This window comes from Helobdella robusta (assembly GCF_000326865.2).
Source record: "Helobdella robusta unplaced genomic scaffold HELROscaffold_13, whole genome shotgun sequence".
NCBI lineage: Eukaryota > Metazoa > Annelida > Clitellata > Rhynchobdellida > Glossiphoniidae > Helobdella > Helobdella robusta.
Window position 1 is genome coordinate 3,783,952 of NW_008703718.1, and position 20,523 is coordinate 3,804,474.

The 20,523-nt window shown below is 32.1% G+C and overlaps 1 protein-coding gene across 1 annotated transcript; it reads right to left on the reverse strand.

The window, feature by feature from the left end:
• Positions 1-454: 454 nt before the first annotated feature.
• On the reverse strand, positions 455-19,026 carry HELRODRAFT_73647 (hypothetical protein; the record flags this gene model as incomplete). The annotated part of the gene is made up of 5 exons (XM_009014386.1): positions 455-812; positions 1,339-1,426; positions 1,727-1,907; positions 2,589-2,699; positions 18,916-19,026. Coding segments are annotated over 5 exons (849 nt in total), but the record flags the coding sequence as incomplete, so codon positions are not given.
• Between the last annotated feature and the right edge of the window lie 1,497 nt (positions 19,027-20,523).

A 20,523-nucleotide genomic window follows, 5' to 3' on the forward strand; every position in this document is an offset into this window, starting at 1 on the left:
TCAATTTTTTGTCTAACTTTTTTTATAGCAAACAACACTGCAGACTTGTTCTATTTCAATGTAGAGTAATTTCAAATTTATTTGTTAACCTTCGTTATAACGAGAAGTAGTTAACCTTTTCAAATTATTATTAAACGACTTTCAGTTGATAACGTAATTTTCAAGCTAAATATTTATTGTTTACGTTGGAGTAAGTAATACGTCGTATGGTCCAAAAAATATAATATATAATGTATTTATCGTATCTTCAAAAACAAAATCGCACAACAGCAAAAAAATTAAGTCAATGTTTACTTATAAAGTTTGAAAGGAACAGATGAATGAAAATATAAATGATAGCCTCAAGTTTAAGTTTCGTCAATTTGATTTACATGCGATGTGAAGCATAGGATGTTCATTCAATCGAACATCATGCTTCCCACGCCTCTTGTAAGGATGAAATTTTCAAATGAGGTCAGATGCATTCGAGGTCGGATGCATTCGTGTTGGACACCAGAGAGGATATCTGACCAAAACTGCTCGCACTGACCGAATGAGATCTGTTGCTACTGCCGCTGCTGCCGCAACCACTGGTGCTGCTGATCGACGCCTGGTAGAGCATGTCGAAGTAGGACCAAGTTGAATCTTTGAAGGAGGGAAGGTAGAGGAAATATTTTGAGACCAGGTCCAGAGGAAGGAGGAGATGACCGACCAGAAAGTGGTTCTTGAAGTTGTAGTGACGTGCGCATTCTAGCGGCACCAACATTGAGATCAGGGTCTCTGGCTTGATGAACGTTTCGTTGGGTTCCGAGTCAGATGACGTCATGTTGTTGCTCAAAGTGTTGTTGCTGTTGTTGATGCTCGTGCAAAAAGTGGTCGACGATGACGACGATGAAGAAGAGGGGTAGTCGTCATCATTCCATCCTGCAAGTATAACAAATATTTCATAAATGATGAAACAACGGTTGCCTAGTTAGCTCAGTCGGTAAAAGTGCCCCGTGTTGTTATTGATTATTGCGCGATGACTTGATTCGAAAACTGTCTGCTCCTAACTCAAAAACTATCATACGCTATGCGTGTGTGATTTGACGCTTTCCTGATCATGCAGAAGAACATGCACGTACGTTGTGTGGTGTAGGCAGTACAGCTTTTGTGGCGCGAAATTTTGACTATTTTTATAGATCGGGAGTTAGCCAGTTCTGCACATGCCAGGGCTGCATAATTAAGATCGAAAAAATTATCTAACTATAATATAAAATTGTTTGATAATGTGTTAATTAATCACATAAAAATTTATAAAATTTAATTAATAAAAATAATGAAATTAAAAATTTTGAAAACAATATGCCCTCCAAATACTAACCGGATGGCAAGTTGATGCTGACGATGGGAAGTTTGCTCCTGCCGAGAGTCTTGATGATGTGGTTGAACTCGGAGCTTGGAGGCCCTGCGTTGATTTAAATTATTTTTTGCTTCAATTTTTCCAATAAAATAATTTTTGTTTCTTAATTATTTTGATGAAAAATTTTCTAATTCTTTAAAAGTTATGTCTAAATAAATACTCTCATCGATCTTCTTCTAAATATCAACCATCATTTCAAAGCATATAGAAATCATATCAATTTATCATTCTGAAACAGCTTGTAAACTATTCTCTGAGCAGAGCAGTTGTCAATGCTTTAAATATATATTTTAATCTCGTAAAAAATAGATTTTTTACAATAATACAACAACCGAATAAAAGCACGACCTTCAAAGTTGAATCCAAAGATGGCATCAACAATGACGTTGTAAGAATCGGCGATGAGCTGTGGCTCAGAGGGTAGGTAGAAGAGGAATGGGATGCCGTGACGTTCGCACTGGTCTGTCAGGGAGAGGTTGATCTCCTCAGAGGCAGGTTTCGGGTAGAAAACTGTCGGTCTGTAGCCCTGTGTGCGGTTGCCAAATTTAAAAATTTTACACATACACACCTACACACACACACGCACGCACACACACCTACACATGATGTGGATTGAAGATATGCAAATCATAAAATGTCAATAAAACAGCGGCCAGACGAATGCATTGAAGATGAATGAGGATGTCGCGAAACAATAGCAATCTATAGAGCAGCAAGCAGAACACATACTTGTTCTGTATGATTCATCTTGTCAATCATCTTTAAACTAAAACACGTAAACAAACACCACACAACTTCATCTGTTAATTTCTAAATTATTCTTCATTTTTTATTTATATGGACAATGCGACATGGGTGACAATCGTTAAAATGATTTTATATGATTTTGTGGACTTTGTTTTTTGTGAAATAATTGGAAAATGTTTAAATATAGTGAACTCATCCAAATTTAAAACAAATTTTATTTCCGGTGTTATGATAATCTTAGCAATTTAACGCTAAACTGTTGAAATGTCATCAATTTTTCAAACACACTTAGGAATTTTGAACTATTAAAAAAGACTGATTGAATGTATGAGTAAATGAATGAATGAATGAATGAATGAATGAACGAACGAACAAACGAACGAACAAATGAATGAAAAGATAAATAAATGGACAAAATGAACAAACAGACAAACGAAAAACTAAACGAAGAAAAACTCACAAACAACTTAAGATGTCTAGCACATACAAGTCCTTCAGCTCCATTTCTGCCAGGACCGCAACAGACCAGAATGGAACCCTTGTCTTTCGTCAAACTGGACTTTGGGTAAGCCTTTGTGGAAACATTACAATAACCATCATCTTACACACACACACACACACACACACACAACATATATGGACTGCACCTTTGTTGAAATATTACAATAACCACCGTTTTACTTATACACACACAAACACACACACACACACGATGTGAGTGACAATGGTATGTTGTAACGAATTTGCTTTCACAATTCTTTTCAATATCTCACAGAAACACCAGCAAAAAACACACAACTCATGTATATTTAAACGTGAATCTATGTATCGCACATGTCATATGTAATAGAAGATCTCTTTGCAATCAAATCCAGTCACTGCAACATCAGAGCCAAGGACCTTAACCATTATACTACTGCGCCGCCAAATTTCGTATATAATGGTAAAGACAATTATGATGAAAAAAACATGATATAATAATGATTTAAACGATAACGAAAAAGACGATGATGATGAAAGTGATGATGACGGAGAAAATATTGTTATTGAACGAGGTGACAATGGCGCGATAAACATGACTATAAACTTATCTAGCAAAACATCATTCATTTCTCATCGTCATTATCGCCAATATACAATACTTTAGTATTCATAACCACGTTTTATGTTATCGTAATGAGTTTTCTATACATCATTAATCATGATACATGATATAATATATCATATTATGATACATGAGATGTATCAGCAAAACCGCCACACATAGGCCATTATAAACTCATCATATTTGTATAAGCTTTAAATCTTATCATCATCATTATCACCATCATCACTATCATCATTATTATCCTCATCTTCATCCATCATCATCTTCATCATCCTCATCATCATCACCATCATCGTCGTCTACATCATGACGTCATTTCTTATTTGGATTACGTTTAATTTGCTGTTAGTTATGTTCACTTTATGGTCGGATGAAGCAGGCCTCATCATTATAAACGTCAGCTGGTCAGTGATGGCAGAGTAGAAATGGCGATGAAAACTGCATTGGTAATTAAAATGAGGAGGATGATAACAACGATGAGGACGATGATGATAATGATGATAACACTGATAATGGTTATGATGATTATGATTGCACTGATGATAATGATGATAACACTGATAATGGTGATGATGATTATGATTGCACTGATGATAATGATGATTATAACACTGATGATGATGTTCATTCTGCTGTTTTTGTTTTTTACGGTGATATAAAAAAAGTCGGTAATGCTAATATGGTGTTTGTTTAGTGTTTGTATGATCCTGACAATGTAAAAAATGGCGAAGTGAATGAAGTGAATGAAGTGATTGAAGTGAATGAAGTGAATGAAGTGAATGAAGTGAATGAAGTGAATGAAGTGAATGAAGTGAATGAAACGAATAAATCGAATAAATTGAATGAAATGAATGAAGTGAATGAAATGAAATAATGACGACCAAGAGAATGATGATGGCAAAAAAAGGTACGACATTGAGGGTGACAACACAAAATGAAGGTGAAGATGATTTTTCACGTTGATGTTGATGATGATGAAGAAGATGATGATCGAAATTGTAGCAAAATTAGTAAAGAATCAATCACATAAACTTAAATGTTCAATCACAACGGAATAGCAAAAAAAATTCTAAAATTATTTTAAGCACATATGAATAAAGAAATAAAATAATTAAAAAAAACATTAACCATCGCGTGCAGTTTCTTTGAAGAAATGATTTTTTTAATAATTTCAACTAATGGCAAAAGCGTCAAGAGAAAAAATGAAATATATAACAAACACCGCAACGAAAAATGGCTAAATGAAAAAAAAATAGAAAAATAAATTAAAAAAAAGACGATGATGTCATTGGAAAAACATGATGACGTCATCTGACATGACGCTGCCACGTATGATGAATGATGACCGCCGCGAATAGACTGGATGGAGTTCGCCTCCAGAATTTCAATGTAGTCCTGAAATGTTTTTGGCGACGACGACACTTCACTCGGTCAACATTTTAAAATTTTCACTACAGCATTTTTCCAAGAAAATATTTATTTTTCAATAGTTTTCCTTTAAGCGATGTTTGTCGTCCGCACAATAAAACCATTGAAATTTAATTGGCAGTTCTTTAAGGCTGAACAGAAACTTCGTCGTCACATCATTTCTAAGTTTTAATAAACGCAACAAATAGTTGTAGATCTGAATTTTTTTTTTCTATAAAAATAAAAAATTAAACTTTTATTATTTTAAACAATAAAAATACCAATAAATGATGAAAAAAATTTCAAATTTATATCAGAAAAATTGTAATCTGAGGAATTCAATAACCAAAAAATAAGTAAACAAACTCATCTATGAAAGAAATATACCAACACATAAACAAAACATTTTGTGAAATTAATGTACCAGTGGCAAGACATATTATTGACGCGAGGAACGTCAGCGAGGAAATGAATTAACAAGGCGACATAACACGTAATTCAGTAAGCTGCCAGCGTTATTCAACTGCGTATTACATAAGTCTACGCTATAAAACAACATCAATCAACCACATCTCATTTTTTATTATCAACAATGAACAAAATTTTTGAGAGATAAAAAACAACACATTTTCATTCATTCATTCGTTCGTTCGTTCGTTTGTTCATTCATTCATTCATTCGTTTGTTTCTTTAACACCACTCACTTCTATAGTCAATTAATTGTTCATTTATTTTTAACCAGCTTAAATGCAACCTTGAAATTTATTTTATTTCTACACTTTAAAACCATCCTTCTAAAACCATCTTTTTTAGAAATTAATTTAATTAATTAGAACTGAGACATACATACTCACACACACACAAATTAAACACACACACACGCGCACACACGCACATTTTTTTTCAAAAAAATTGTCAACGTACATAGGTAGTTAGTTCTTTCATTCTTTCATTATATAATTTTTTCATCCTCTTAATCTCGAGCATCACTTATATATCACGAAGATGAAGATGAATCAGAGGAATCTTCCCCGAGCTAAATCATGTGTAAGGACTGAGGAACCAACGAACACGTTCATCATGCATTCAGTCACATCACACACACACACACACACACCACACACACCACACACACACACACACACACACACACACACACACATACACACACACACACACACACTTTAGACCACTTAAAGAGAAAAATACTTGCCTATGCACACTGCCAATGTATACTGGCATATGTGTCATACACCACAATATAATGAAAATTCTGTTTAAAAATAAATTCAATTTTGACCATTCTAAAAACATTAAAGTGCATCTCAAAGCATCATTTCAGGAATTATTAAAACGAATGCAATTATATTATAATAATTAAATAAAATGTTCATGGAAACTTTTCACCATTTTAAAAATATATATCAGCCATTAAATGCTGCCTTTCATAGCGTTTAGTATATATTATAACTTTTTTTATTTACTTGTTTAATTGTGAATCATAAAAAAGTAACATACATCTTCTCAAGTTAAATTATTTAATACATTTTTTATTAAGAAACTTTAAAACCGTCACAAATTTCAAACCAAGTGTTTAATACTTAAAGGTATGACAACTAGTGTTTGCTTGAGTCCAACCATCCCACTGCCTGATTGTATTCCAAGAAAGATTTGTATACGGAAAATCGCACAGCTTTAAGCTGATTCAACTTTTATTTAATTATTAATTTTTATTTAACTAATTGTTTATTTATTATTCAACTGTCTGAGGCCAAATTTTTTAACGCAATAAATTTTACGCAGTAATAATTTTTTTAATAATAGTTTTAAAATTTCTATACGTAATGCGGTTGAAAAAGACAACAATTATTACGCACTTGAATGCACGTTAGCACGCAACGAATGGGCAGAAAAATGAAATAAAACGTCCGATCGACAGCCAGAAAATACTTTCATTGTAAAATATAATGCATATACATATGTTTGGATATATAGAACATGCAAATTTGACACACACACACACACAAACACACACACACTTGAACGGCTGTAGACAAACAAAAGCACATATACACACATATCTTGGTTGGTGTGGTAACGTTTCCACAAGACATCAACCGTCAAAGAGAATTGCCTCCGCGTGGAAAACAAGCAGCTGAATATAATTATATTTCTTCTTCCTCTTTCACCGTTACGTCATGTTTATAAGAGTAATAAAAAGGAGAATGAACAGATGGGCAAGAAAATGCAACGGCAAAGTTGTTGCAAGTATAAATGGCATTCAAGATGAAAAGAATATTAATAATCGTGCCATAAAAGTTCGAACATAACTCTAAAGAACAATAATTATAACAATTAGCTCATCATAATTTAATTCTAATTACAGAAACAAAAACAACAAAAACAGAAAAATGATGATCGCAATAAAAACATCAATGACGCAGACAAAATCATAGAAAAACCAGCATCAACAAGAGCCACTTCAAAGTAAGATAAGTGTCAATAATTCTCTCAATAGATCGTCTTGCCCTTACAAATATACAAACAACTTACGAACGAAGAAGCAGGTTCGTTGAAATCTAGATAACAACAACCGGAAATAAACAGAAGTGGATTTGAACTTGGTGTCATTAAATTCGACGGCTATTTTCTTACGTTAAAATTATTTAAAGCATTTTTTACTAAGAAACTTTAACAAACTCAAAAAAATATAAGAAACATATTTTGTATCTTCAAAAAAATAAACAACACATGATAGAGTTTTGGGTTTTTAAGTAACTTGAATAGAAAAAGTGTATTTTGCTACCAATTTATCGAGTAGCAAACTCAAACTACATTAAATAACAAAGAGCCCAATAACATAAAATAGCAAGTTATAAATACGGCAACATAAAAATGAAAACTATACAGAAACAAAATCTTTACTACTCAAGCTAAACAAGCACTATACAAACACCAAATGTAAAAACAACGCTATCAGACATTATGACAAAATCTAAAAACACTGACTTTTATTATTTAAACAAAATTTTACTTTTTGGGAAGTAGTTAGAGCACGCGACGAGAGAAAGAGAGAGAGAAAGAGAAATAGAGAGAGAAAGAGAGAAAGAAAGAGAAGGTAAGAGAGAGAGAAAAAGAGAACAAGGAGACGAATTATTAAATTGAAGTGGAAAACATTCAACCGAATATGCTAAAAACGATGATTCCCATAAGATGACATCATTTCAAGATGACGTCATTTCAAATGCAATTGAAACTTTTAAGAAGAAAAGAATTAACAAAGTGAACGTACAAACGAGAAATTTGATCGTCTTTGCAAACATTGGAACGTTTGGACGTTTTCGGCAAAAAATCTGACACCGTTCACACACTAAGGCTAAAGTTAGCATGTCTTGGGACGTATATTTTTTATATGTAAACAAGCGAGACCATATAAGTTCATGTAATTTTTCTGGTTTCCCTGACCAAACAACTTTTGTTTCTGTTTCGTTTTCTTCCTTTTTAGTACTTTTTTGTTTGCATATATAAAGTTTCATTGAGACGAATTACATAGAATAAATAAAAAAAGCGACAATGAGAAAGTTAAACAGCAATAGAAGCAAATTACATTTAGGCACTTTGCATCAATTGTTTTGTTTTTGTTTAAATTGTTCGTTAATTAAATATTTTAATAATGGTGATAAAAGACGTTTGATAATAATATTTTATTCTTGAAATTTTTGAAAAATTCGTACAACATCTATTTTCGTTTACATTTATTTATTTGTTTTTAATTTATTTTTTAACAATTCAATTTAATTTTTTGGCTTCCAATCAAAATATCAGCCATGTGACGCAAAGTTGAACTTTAGTTAAGAGCTAATCTCTAAATTTTCTAATTTCATTCACTTACGAACTTGATTCCAGAACAACAAACATAAAACGTCTTGAACATTGAAAACATGGACGCAACAAAACACAAAAACAGCAATCAGTAACCCAATAAACATCACCTAACAACAAAATACAGCAACGTCTGCAGCTGCACAATTATCATGATCCACGACAACAACAGCCATCGTCAACAACAATTTCAGACCAGAACAACACCATCAATTATCATTCAGCTAACCAACAACTTATACAAAAACGAATAAACAAACGAACAACCAGCCAACCAAATAAAAAAACTAATCAATCAACCAATAAAACCAACAAAAAACATTACATTCAATTACCAAACCTAAAAAAGATTGCAAACTCGTTACAAAAAAAAAAAAAAAAAAAAAAAAAAACAGATAAAAACAGAAAAAGTTTGGCATAATTGAACGAACGGTTTAACAAACAGCCAAGAACGCAAAACTCTCAATAAACAACGATAAAATAACCATGAAAAACATAGCAACCCCCCTTCTTTAATTAATTTCCAACCCATTCCTGATTTTTTTATCGCGAATTGTAAAGCAGCAAAAACATCTTTCACGTGCTGTTGGTTCATGGCTTTATTACCAACACTACTACTATTGCACCAGTCAACAGAGCTTGCTATCTTTATTAACTGCTTGGCTGGCTGGTTGGCATAACCAACAGACCAACTGACTTATCAATTCAAGTTTGATATTTAAATTAAAATTTCAAATAAATACATACTAAAAACCAATCTCCAGCCACCCGGATGTAGATGCACTGTCTGTTCCTATTGTTATTACCCAATGAAAATGCGAGCCAAAGATATTACGACGTAAGTGCTATTTTTTATCTTCCTGCTAGCAACATGATGGTTTATAGAACTTTTTTGCCCACGTGCTTGTTATGGAGGTAGGGATGCAAACATTCGTTAGATGAGGCGCTTCATTATTTAGAGGTGTTCAATTGGCTGTCTCTTTATTGAATGCAAATGATATCATGGATATAAATACAATATTTTGCTCTTATTTTGCTTTTATGTATTTGCACTGCACTCGATAATACCAACATTTCTATCACAATTCGAAACAAGTTTGGAAAATGTTTTTATGTTGTCAGTTTTGAATTTTTTCCATTTTTTTTAACTTAATGCAATTTGTTTTGTTTATCCAATTTAGAATTTAAACTAAAACTGAAAGAAACAGGAGTGACAAACTTTAAATTTATTAAAAGTGCATGCAATGCTGTTATTGTATTTAAAAGGATGAACAAAATGGGTAAGAACGTACACCATAATATAAAATTTTTATGGTGAGTTCAATTTTCTTTGTATGCAAAAGTAGACGAACATGTAACAGTATAAATAATGTTATCGTGAAGTTTCACCAATACAATTTCATCTGGTAACGCAACACAACCCACATAAATCTTAATCTACTTGATACAAAAATCGACAATTTAATTACCAGTTTATAATTAAATTTTTAATTGTCAGTCATGTTGTTTTTTTCTTCAATTAAATAGTTAGAGATTAAATAAAAAAGCATTGAGCGTATTCACCAGTAGAGTAGAAGTTATCACACCGGTTAAACAACAGCAGGGACAGCAGTGAATGTGAATTGATTTTGCGCCAACAATCATGCTTTCAAAGATGTTGGTGCGTCGGAAAGTGTTGTTCTTTCTTAAACAAAAAAAAAATCAAAAATTTTTTTTTTCCGTTGAATTGTTCATTTGACATAACTCTAAACTCCAACCAGTCAACCTTTCAAACAGTGATCTCAAATCCTCCAAACGACTGTTTAGGCCGTTCACCTTATTCTTGTCGATTTTTTAAATCTTTTTCTAAATTTTCTAAATTAAATTCAATTTTTTTAAATTTAACAATTAATTTTGTAATACCATCTATTTATTACTTTAGAAGATATTCTAATTTTTGTTTTTACTTTGTCTTCATCATTAGCTCCGTTCAAATTAACCGTTCATCTGGGATTTAATGTTTGGAACCCTAGTTAAGTTACTCTGACATTTTTGTACATATTTTTCCATGAAAACTGCAAAATAAAAAAGTGTATATATTAAACAAATAAAAACAAAACAAAAATGTCTTCTCGCATCTACAGCAGAACGTTTTATCTGGAAAAGTTTTTAGAAGTACACATTTTTAGGAGCGGAGTTTTCCATGGCTTTTAATTTTCTACCTCCATGTTTATGTTACACAACGATTGCAACACGTTTTATTTTGTTATATGATAATGTTTTTAAATAATTTTATTTTATTTGAAAATTTTTTTTAACTTATTTTATTATTCAATTTTATATTTACGAAAAATTTAAACGCGCAACTGGAAGAAAAATCGATGGACAGCTTGTCTGCCACAAGTCGATATCCAGCATTGCTTTAAATATCTTAACAACAAAAAGGACAACAACATCAACAGCAGCAACAACAACAACACAACAACAATAAAAAACAAATTGAACAACAACCATAGCAGAACTACAACTACACATTAACAACCTCAGACAAATGATACAAAGATGAACACAGCTGAAAGTACAACAACAACCACAACAACAACAACACCACAACAAAATAATAACAAACATCAACAACAACAGAAACCACAAAAAACGAGCCCAATAACACCAACAAAATGCCACAAATATGAATAGAAACTGAAGTTCTCTAGCGTCTAACATGTTAAAACATGCTTCATGAAACATTACTCTTTACGATATTTGCATTTTTTTGTGTCTGTGGCCAGTGTGTGTGTGTGTGTGTGTGTGTACGCGTGTGAATGTTTGTTTATTGTTTATATGTGTGTTTGTGTGTGTATTTGTGGTTACATAATACAATGCGGTGTATTGTAGTATTGTACGTGGTTTGATGATGTTGATAATAATGTGTGATTTTTCAGCAACAGAAAAGTAATGTTTCAGGCTGTTATTTCGGAAGCACAAGATGACAATGCCTGCCTTCTCAAAACTCAAAAAATTTGCGCATTTGGATGTTTTTAATTGTGTGGTTGAGCAAGATAATGTATAATTAAATAAGTGAACTTTACAAGTAATTTTAAATTTGTTCTTATAACATACAATACGCATAATACTAATGCACTCAAACATTGAAACGTAACTATAACAGCAGTACAGTACAAAACACACACAAACACACACACACATACAATCTTGATTGCACTAGGAATCACTGGCTGACGTATAATTACACGTCCATCTCCCACGCACGCACACAGTGTATGAACACATTGGAGGCAAATGCCCGCTATCCCCAAAGCGGGGAAATATTTCGCGTCAAAATATTGAGAAAAAAAATTAAAAAATAATTTTTTTATCCACTTGTTATTTTCCGGTATGCTTTTTTTGATTAATGCATTTTTCACTCAAGAGACACTCTACGCTTGTTTGATGTTTGTCACAAAATTATTTTGATGGTAATTTATTATTATTAATGCAGTTATTATTATTATTATTATTATTAATGTTATTATTAACAGTAGCATCGTCCTTATTGTTGTCATCGTCGTCGTCAAACTTTTTAATATGTAGGAAAGTTGTTGAAGCTAATTTTTTCCTTTTCAGCTCTAATTCATTTTGGGAGTTTTGTAATTTTAATTTTCTACAACGTTGATTTTGCGTGGTTTAAATTGTTCAGGAGAATGCAACACTTTTCTAGTTTAGCTTTTCTGAAAGACTTATAATATTTTTTATATAGAAAGAACTGTTTCACCATCGTCGTCGTCGTCGTCAGATCATCTCGATTTCATTGTGCATCACCATTCCGACAACTTAATTCCAACACAAAAATAACTACTTCTCCAAACACGTGATAAATAATTCAGCCAATCAACCAACGGTGCATAGGGAAAGAGAATTTACTTCAAAATAATTTCGGTTAATTATGATTACTCTGTAATAAAAATGTAAAATGAGATAAAATCATTAAACCGAACGTTCGCTAAATAAAAAATTTCATGTTTTGTACTTATACGTGCCTGCCAATCAAATCAATCAATTAATGACTTCAATTTTTATCTTTCATTTTATTTTCTACAAAAAAAAACAATGCCATTGATGAAATTTCTGTAGGAAACGATATTTTCTTCCACATAGCAACCAACACAATACACTTAAACACCATTAAATTGGCCAACGTGAGAGCTTTAGTGATTGACTGACATATCTGACATTCTTGGCGAACTGATCCAGCCATCGCAGACGAAAGGGCAGTACCTACGTGATTAATATATAAATATATAACCACCATCGCCATCGGTGTATATTTAAATTTTTTACAAGTAGACTGCGACAAATTTCCTTCAATAGAGAGATTTTAATATAAAATAAATGTCATTACTACCAAAAAATTGTTTTTGCGATAAGAAGATGAAATAAAATTGAGCTTAAAGTAAAACTATCAAATAGGAAGTAAATGTAGATGGTTTTTATTTCAAAACAGCAAAATCAGAAAAAATAAAGTGAAAACAAAGATACAAAAATACAAGAAATGCATCGGAGAATAATTATTTCTCAGTTGCGCTTTATATCAGTGCATTCTTAATGAACCACAGATCAATCATATGAATTAGAAATGTGCTTGCGCTGGCTCGTGCACGCACATGATGCATGTTTGTATGCTAGTTTGCGAAGCTGTGTGTGCCTTTAAATTCAGGTTTGTTGCTGTTTGTATAATTTTTTATGTATTTTATACGTTATTTTATTGAAGTTGAGCTTGGCCAGACGTATGATCTATTCCTTGGTACCACAATTGAACGTATAGATTTTCAATTGGCTTTAATTATTTTATACCACTTCATGAGCATTATTGCTTTAGGAGGTGATGAAGTTGTTAATTTTCACAAACATGGCTAAAAGGGCTTGCCACCATTAAAAAAAACAAAAAATACTTGAACTACTAAACGGATAGTCTAAAAATAAGTAACATTTCCTAGCAAACGCCAAAAGATGTTTCTATAAGTACTCACTTTGAGACTTTCTCTGACGATGATGGTGGATTTGATGATGCGAATGATAACGTTGATTAAAATTGCTTGTCTAAAAATGCAAAGACATTACCGGATGAAATTCTAATTACGTTAAAATATTGATGAAGATGATGTTTATGACACTTGTAACGCCACTTGTGATGATTACATGGTGATAATCAGAACGCCCTTGATGATAATATGATGCTACTCACTCACAAGACTGATGCCGATAACTGATGACAAAAGTAATTAAGAAAATGTTTTGATTTTTTTATCCCAGAAGCTAGGCGATTGTTATCGGTCATGTGAATAAGTTTATAATTTACGTTGTATTGCATAGTCACATAGCTTTTTTGTATGCGCCTACTATGTTTGAAAGAACAATTTTCATGTATTCAATGTTTGACCTCTGAACTTTTTGTATCTTTTTTTTGTTTTATCCTTGCACTGCAGTGCGTGTCGAAACATCTGTATCGGTATCACGAACGTTGTGTTGGTTTTCAATTACTTCAAGCACTTGTGTGTGAGTGAACACGGTGATGATGATGTTGAAGATGATGGTGAAGACGATGATGAAGATGGTAAAGATGACGATGGAAATGGTGATAAAGATGATGGTGAAGATGATGATGTAGATGGTGATGTTGATGGTGAAGATGATGATGAAGATGATGATGAAGATGATGATGATGTTGATAGTGAAGATGATGATGGTAATGGTGAAGATGATGACGCACGATGATGAAGATGGTGATAAAAATGGTGGTGAAGAACAGATGATGACTACAGTGAGAATAAAAGTATGACGATGACGAACTTACTGATGATAAAACTTCATAACGATAATAAATGCTATATTGGAATATGTTGATGATGATGATTTTATTGATTCATTGACGATGGTAATTAAAGATATGAAGGTGATGATGAAGGTGATGATGAAGGTGATGATGAAGGTGATGATGAAGGTGATGATGAAGGTGATGATGAAGGTGATGATGAAGGTGATGATGAAGGTGATGATGAAGGTGATGATGAAGGTGATGACAAAAGATCATGAATAAAAAATTTTAATAGCCAAAAATAATTCATAGCGGAAAAATATTAACGACTATAACAAAAGTAACAATTATACTCTACCAATGATAACAAAACGTCCCAAAGTAATAAAACTAATTGGGATGTTAAAATCGTTATTAATAAAACATTGGCAAGGTAATATAATATTACTGCTACTGCTGCTACTACTACTACTACTAATACTACTACTACTACTACTACTACTACTACTACTACTACTACTAGTACTAATACTACAACAACAACTACTACTACTACTATTACTAATACTACTACTACTAATACTAATACTAGTACTACTAATACTACTACTAATAATAATACTACTACTACCAATAATAATACTAATACAAGTGCCACTTCTTCGACTTCTAATACTAATAATAATATTAGACTACTACTACTAATACTGCTACTGCTGCTGCTGCTACTACTGCCGCTGCTACTACTACAAGTAGTAGTAATACTACTAACATGCTACAACAACTACTGTTTCTATTATTATTGTCGATATCATTATGCTATGGTTATTTTCCATAGTTTCCATATTTTCCATGTATTCCATATTTTCCAGGGTTTTATTTTTAGTTAGTGCTACATCCCGGCGACTACTGGCATATGCGATGAATATAGCCCGGCATGGAATTAATGATATTTTAAGTCCCGAAGGATGTGGTGGTCATTTGAGACGGCCAGCATGCTTTATTGGCGCCCTTTTAGCAAGGCTTTCGTGCTGATTCCACTTCTTAAAATAGTTTTTCTCTCCCTTGGAATTTTATTTTATTTTTGAAATAAAAACAATTACCTTGAATAAACTTTGGTTTTTTTTTACTATTTATCTTACAAACATGCACACACACACACACACACACACACATCTTACCACACTAACTTACATTACGACAACACAGACGTTTAAAAACACAATTCGCGTGTTCTAACAGACAGTCATATACACAAATAAAGAAATACACTTTTACATACACGATAATATACAGCAAAAACTAAAAAAGGCAACTACAGATGTAATATGCAAAAAAAATGGCTTCCATTACGTCAGAGAGATGGGCGAATTATTTCAATATTTTTTTAGATAATCCTGCACTTAATTTTTTTAAACTTTCCACTTTCAGTTTTTTTCAAGAATCTTAAGGTTCTTTTCAGCTGGAGTCTCGTTGCTCTTAGGGAAAATGACACGCTAATTATGTTTCTGATAGAAAGTAATGAAGATGGAATGCGTGGTGACTAGAGCGTGTGTTCTTGAGTTGCAGTAACCTGGTTCGACTGCTAAAGGATCTTTTTTGAGTGAATGATAATAAGGCCTAAAATGATAATGGTAATGACTAATGTTGATGTCGTTGATAACATTATATATCTGCAACAAAAGAGAAAAATGTTAATAAGAAAACCAATGATGATGATGATGATGATGATGATGATGATGATGATGATGATGATGATGATGATGATGACGGTTTTGTAAATTTTATCAAACCACAACAAAGATGATGATGATAACGCTGATATCAATGAATACGACAATTACAATGACAACGACGACGATGACGATGTTGATGATGGTGACGATGATGATGAAATATGATGATGATGATGGTGGGGATGATAATTTATATAAATATTATTCATACAGAATGGTGTTGTGTTTTTTTCCACAGAAAAATGAAAAAAAGAATAAAGGATAGAGTAAATGATGGAATGAATGATGAAATGAAATGAATGAATGATGAATATGTCTTTGCAGTTGCGACGACGTGGATGCAGTGTGCGTAGCTGCCAGCAAAGCTGGTGATGTTACTTATGGTGATGTGTGTTGGTGGTAATGATGATGATGATGATGACGATGATGATCGTGATGATGATGATGATGATCGTGATGGTGATGGTGATGATGATGATCGTGATGATGATGATGATCGTGATGATGATGATGATGATGATCGTGATGATGATGATGATGATGATCGTGATGATGATGATGATGATGATCGTGATGATGATGATGATGATGATCGTGATGATGATGATGATAATGATCGTGATGATGATGATGATTGTGATGATGATGATGATAATGATGATGACTATGCGATGATATTTGTCACAATATTAATAATGTTGATGGGACGACGGCGATGCTGATAAAGCAAATGGTGATAACGATGATGAAAGGGTACTTTTGATGTTAATGATTACAATGCCTAGCAGGCACCACCGCCATAAACATACAACTGTAAACATAAAACCATAAACATGGAAATGCAAACATACAACTATAAACCTTCATATGTATACATACAACTTTAAACATACAAATGTAAACATACAACCATAAACATACAAATATAAACATACAACCATAAACATACAAATGCAAACATACAACTACAAACATACAAATGCAAACATACAACTATAAACATGCAAATGTAAACATACAACCATAAACATACAAATGGCAAACATACAACCATAAACATGAAAATGCAAACATGTGGGATCGCAACAAGCATACCTATAAATTATTTTTACAGAGCCTTTTAGTTAGATTGACATGCGTTTAGACTCATTAGCCGGCCTATGTAGAAAGATCATACGCAACCCAGGAAAAGTTAACTAATGGTGATTTCAACTTTTAAAATATATTCAAAAATCCTGATATATCTAGAATGTCTTAAATCTCTAAAATACTAATTGACATTGACGAAATGTTTTTTGTAACTTTTTATTAAATTTAAATTTTCCAGTATTTTGTTAGAAAAATTTGATTGGCAATCAGACCGGAATGTTGACTAAACCGCACGAGACGAACAACTTTAAAACTAATTTCGCACCGGCAGAAATTAACAACAGATGGTTGAATGAAGTAAAGTTGCAGTGCAAATTTACTACCATGTAAACAGTTACAGGCGATTTCAGACATCCGAGCACAACCTTAATCATTCGAAATAACGGATACAGACGCACAATAAAACGATCGTAAATGTAACCTCCGAACATCTGCCTTCGACAGACCTTCCCAAACATTGAATCACATTTAATGGCCGGTAAATGTAAAGTGGAACCACGAACAAACAGGCATAGAAATTTAAGAATAAACATTCAGTGACGTGCCTAACCAACATCACTTGATTGACAGTTTTTTAGCGTGTAACTATATTCCACGTCAACATCTTAACTGACGTTTAATCTAAAACAAGTCATTTTTTCGAAGAGATTTTTTTTTGACTTCTTCATCCACACAAACATTTTTTGACCTTTAAAATGGAAAACATGTTTCTCAGGGCTAATAATTTAATAAAATATTTACATAAAAACATTACTAAACAAAATAATGAGCTAAAAAATATTTTTTTAAATGAAAAACAGTTTTTGCACAGTTTTCCAGCTTTGTTCTGCTAACAACTTCGCATAATGCCCACATTTAGTTCCATTTTTTTCCATTAGAGTATACAACATTTTGAAATCATTCTGTCCAATCTATAAACATTAGGATACCATCGTTGGGCATATTTTTTCAGCGTGCTAAAAGCCGCGTACACTAAGTTTCATCATTTCGTTTTTCATATCAAATGTTACGTTATTTTAAAAAAATTTACAAAGCTTTTAAAAATAAAGAATGATGAAAGAAAAATTTTTACTTAAAAAAATTCAAACCCATTTCGAAATAAAATAAAATCTTCGCTACGAATGAGCGCAAAAAACATGAGAAAATAAATTTTAATTCAACAAGAGGGATGATCAAATGCAATTAAGTGAATGCAACGCGTCTCACCACCCGCTCGCCTGCTCACTCATTCACTCAGTCACTCACTCATTCCCTCACTCATTCACTCATTCACTTTTTCATTCAGCCTCTCTCATTCACTCACACACTCCTAATCCTCTTCTCGCATTCGCCTGCATGAAGAGAAACGAAATAAAATTAATTGACACATCAAAAGGCACTTGTAAAACTACGTCAACAAATAAATTTTTAAATACATCAAAAAAACCACCAAGCCCAGAAAAACAGAAAAAACAAACAAAGACAATAAGTAGCACCACACATAGACGCACGCACACGCACGCACAAATGCACACACATACACGCACACACACAACCACGCATAGGCACAGTGAACGAACGCACCACTCATAAACACAGAAATGAATAAGTAACTCGCAGTAGCATAGAATCCAGCCACACTAAGACAAACATTCATCATACATACAAATGCAATTACAAGGCATTAGGTTGCTGCCTGGCTGAGTAGGAAATGAAGAAGTAATAACGAGCTTACCTTGGCAAACACACTGGCGCATAAGAAGCCGATAATTTCGAATAATTGATCGAGTCCAACTTTGTATTCGTTCAATAACTCCTGGTACAACTCTTTGGCCGTCTCAATACTGTGTTAAGTAAAAAAGAATTATTTAATTCAATAATTGTTTATTTATGTTAAATTTTAAAAATTTATTTAACGTAGAATCGTTTTTAATGAAGAGAACTATGAATGTAGTTTTTCTAGATCTAAAAGTTTTCAATTTATTTTCCCATTTTTAAAGAATTAAGTATGTATTTGATCATTTTGAAACACATTTCAGTTTCAAGAATGGTTTTCTCACAAACGTAAAATTTAATTTATACCAATTTCTTTTATCTCGATGTAAATTGTTATTCTCCTGTCTTAATCTATACAATAATTCACTGCATTTTGATTTTAATCATCATTAATAATAATATTCTCGTCATTTTCGTTATACATAATTCAGTCATTTGTTGAAAAATTGTTTTTAATCACATTAAATATTCATTATCATTTTGAAAAATGGATAAATGCCTGACATTTACGACAGTGGTAATAAATATGAACGCATTGCGTATTAGCTCCCCGTGAAAAACAATTTCACAAGTACATCAAATTGACGAATTTTCAAATTGAAAATTTATTTTAGAAATATAAATTAAATAAATTACATTAAGATATATAAATTGAATATACCTTTAAAAATATATTTCATTTGTATACTTAAAAAAAAAGTTATTCCATGCTATTAGTCACTGTTGAAAATTTTCAAAAAATAAAATAATTAATGCGGACAATTACGAAAACAAATGAGACGGAATAAATATGGAACAATTATTTTTTTAAATTAAAAAATTTTTCAAAAGAAAAGTTATTTCTTTAATTTAAGTTAATGCATCTTCAAACTATACAGTGTAATTTTATAAACACAATTGGAGCTTCAACGCTAAACTGTAGGAAAAAACCATTTAAAAATTACTAAAAGATGAAATTAATCTATTTGTTTATAAAATTGAGAGAATTTAATTTTAAAAAAATGTTTCATTTATCTGAAATTAGATACATGGAAACTAATAAATGCCGTCTAGATGTGATTAATTATTCATCTGATCTGGATTCGAAGTTTAAATTCGAGATAAAATTGCGCGATGTAACGATAAATGGGTGGTTTTACCGGTTTGGCCATCCATATATTCATCAATCTATCTTTTTATTCATATATGCAGCTATTTTTTACCTACCCAGCTAGTTAGTTATATATTCACATGTTTTTTTTAATCCATCCATCTATTCATCTATTTCTTTATCAATTCAACTTTACATCTATCTATAGATAAATATGATGAAGGAGATAATGGTGATGAAGAATATGGCGATGAAGATGAAGAAGAAGATGAGGATAATTATAGTAGGTATCGCGCAGTAAAAGAAATTTGGAAAAGGAAATAAACTGGCGATGTTTGACGTGAAATTGCTCCCAGAAATTATACGGAAAAAATTAAATGGAAGATAATAAAAAAAAATCGAAATTGAAATTTTTTTGTAATTTTTCAATTTTTAATGCACGAAAGTGCACAAATGCAATTACGAGTGCAAATGTAC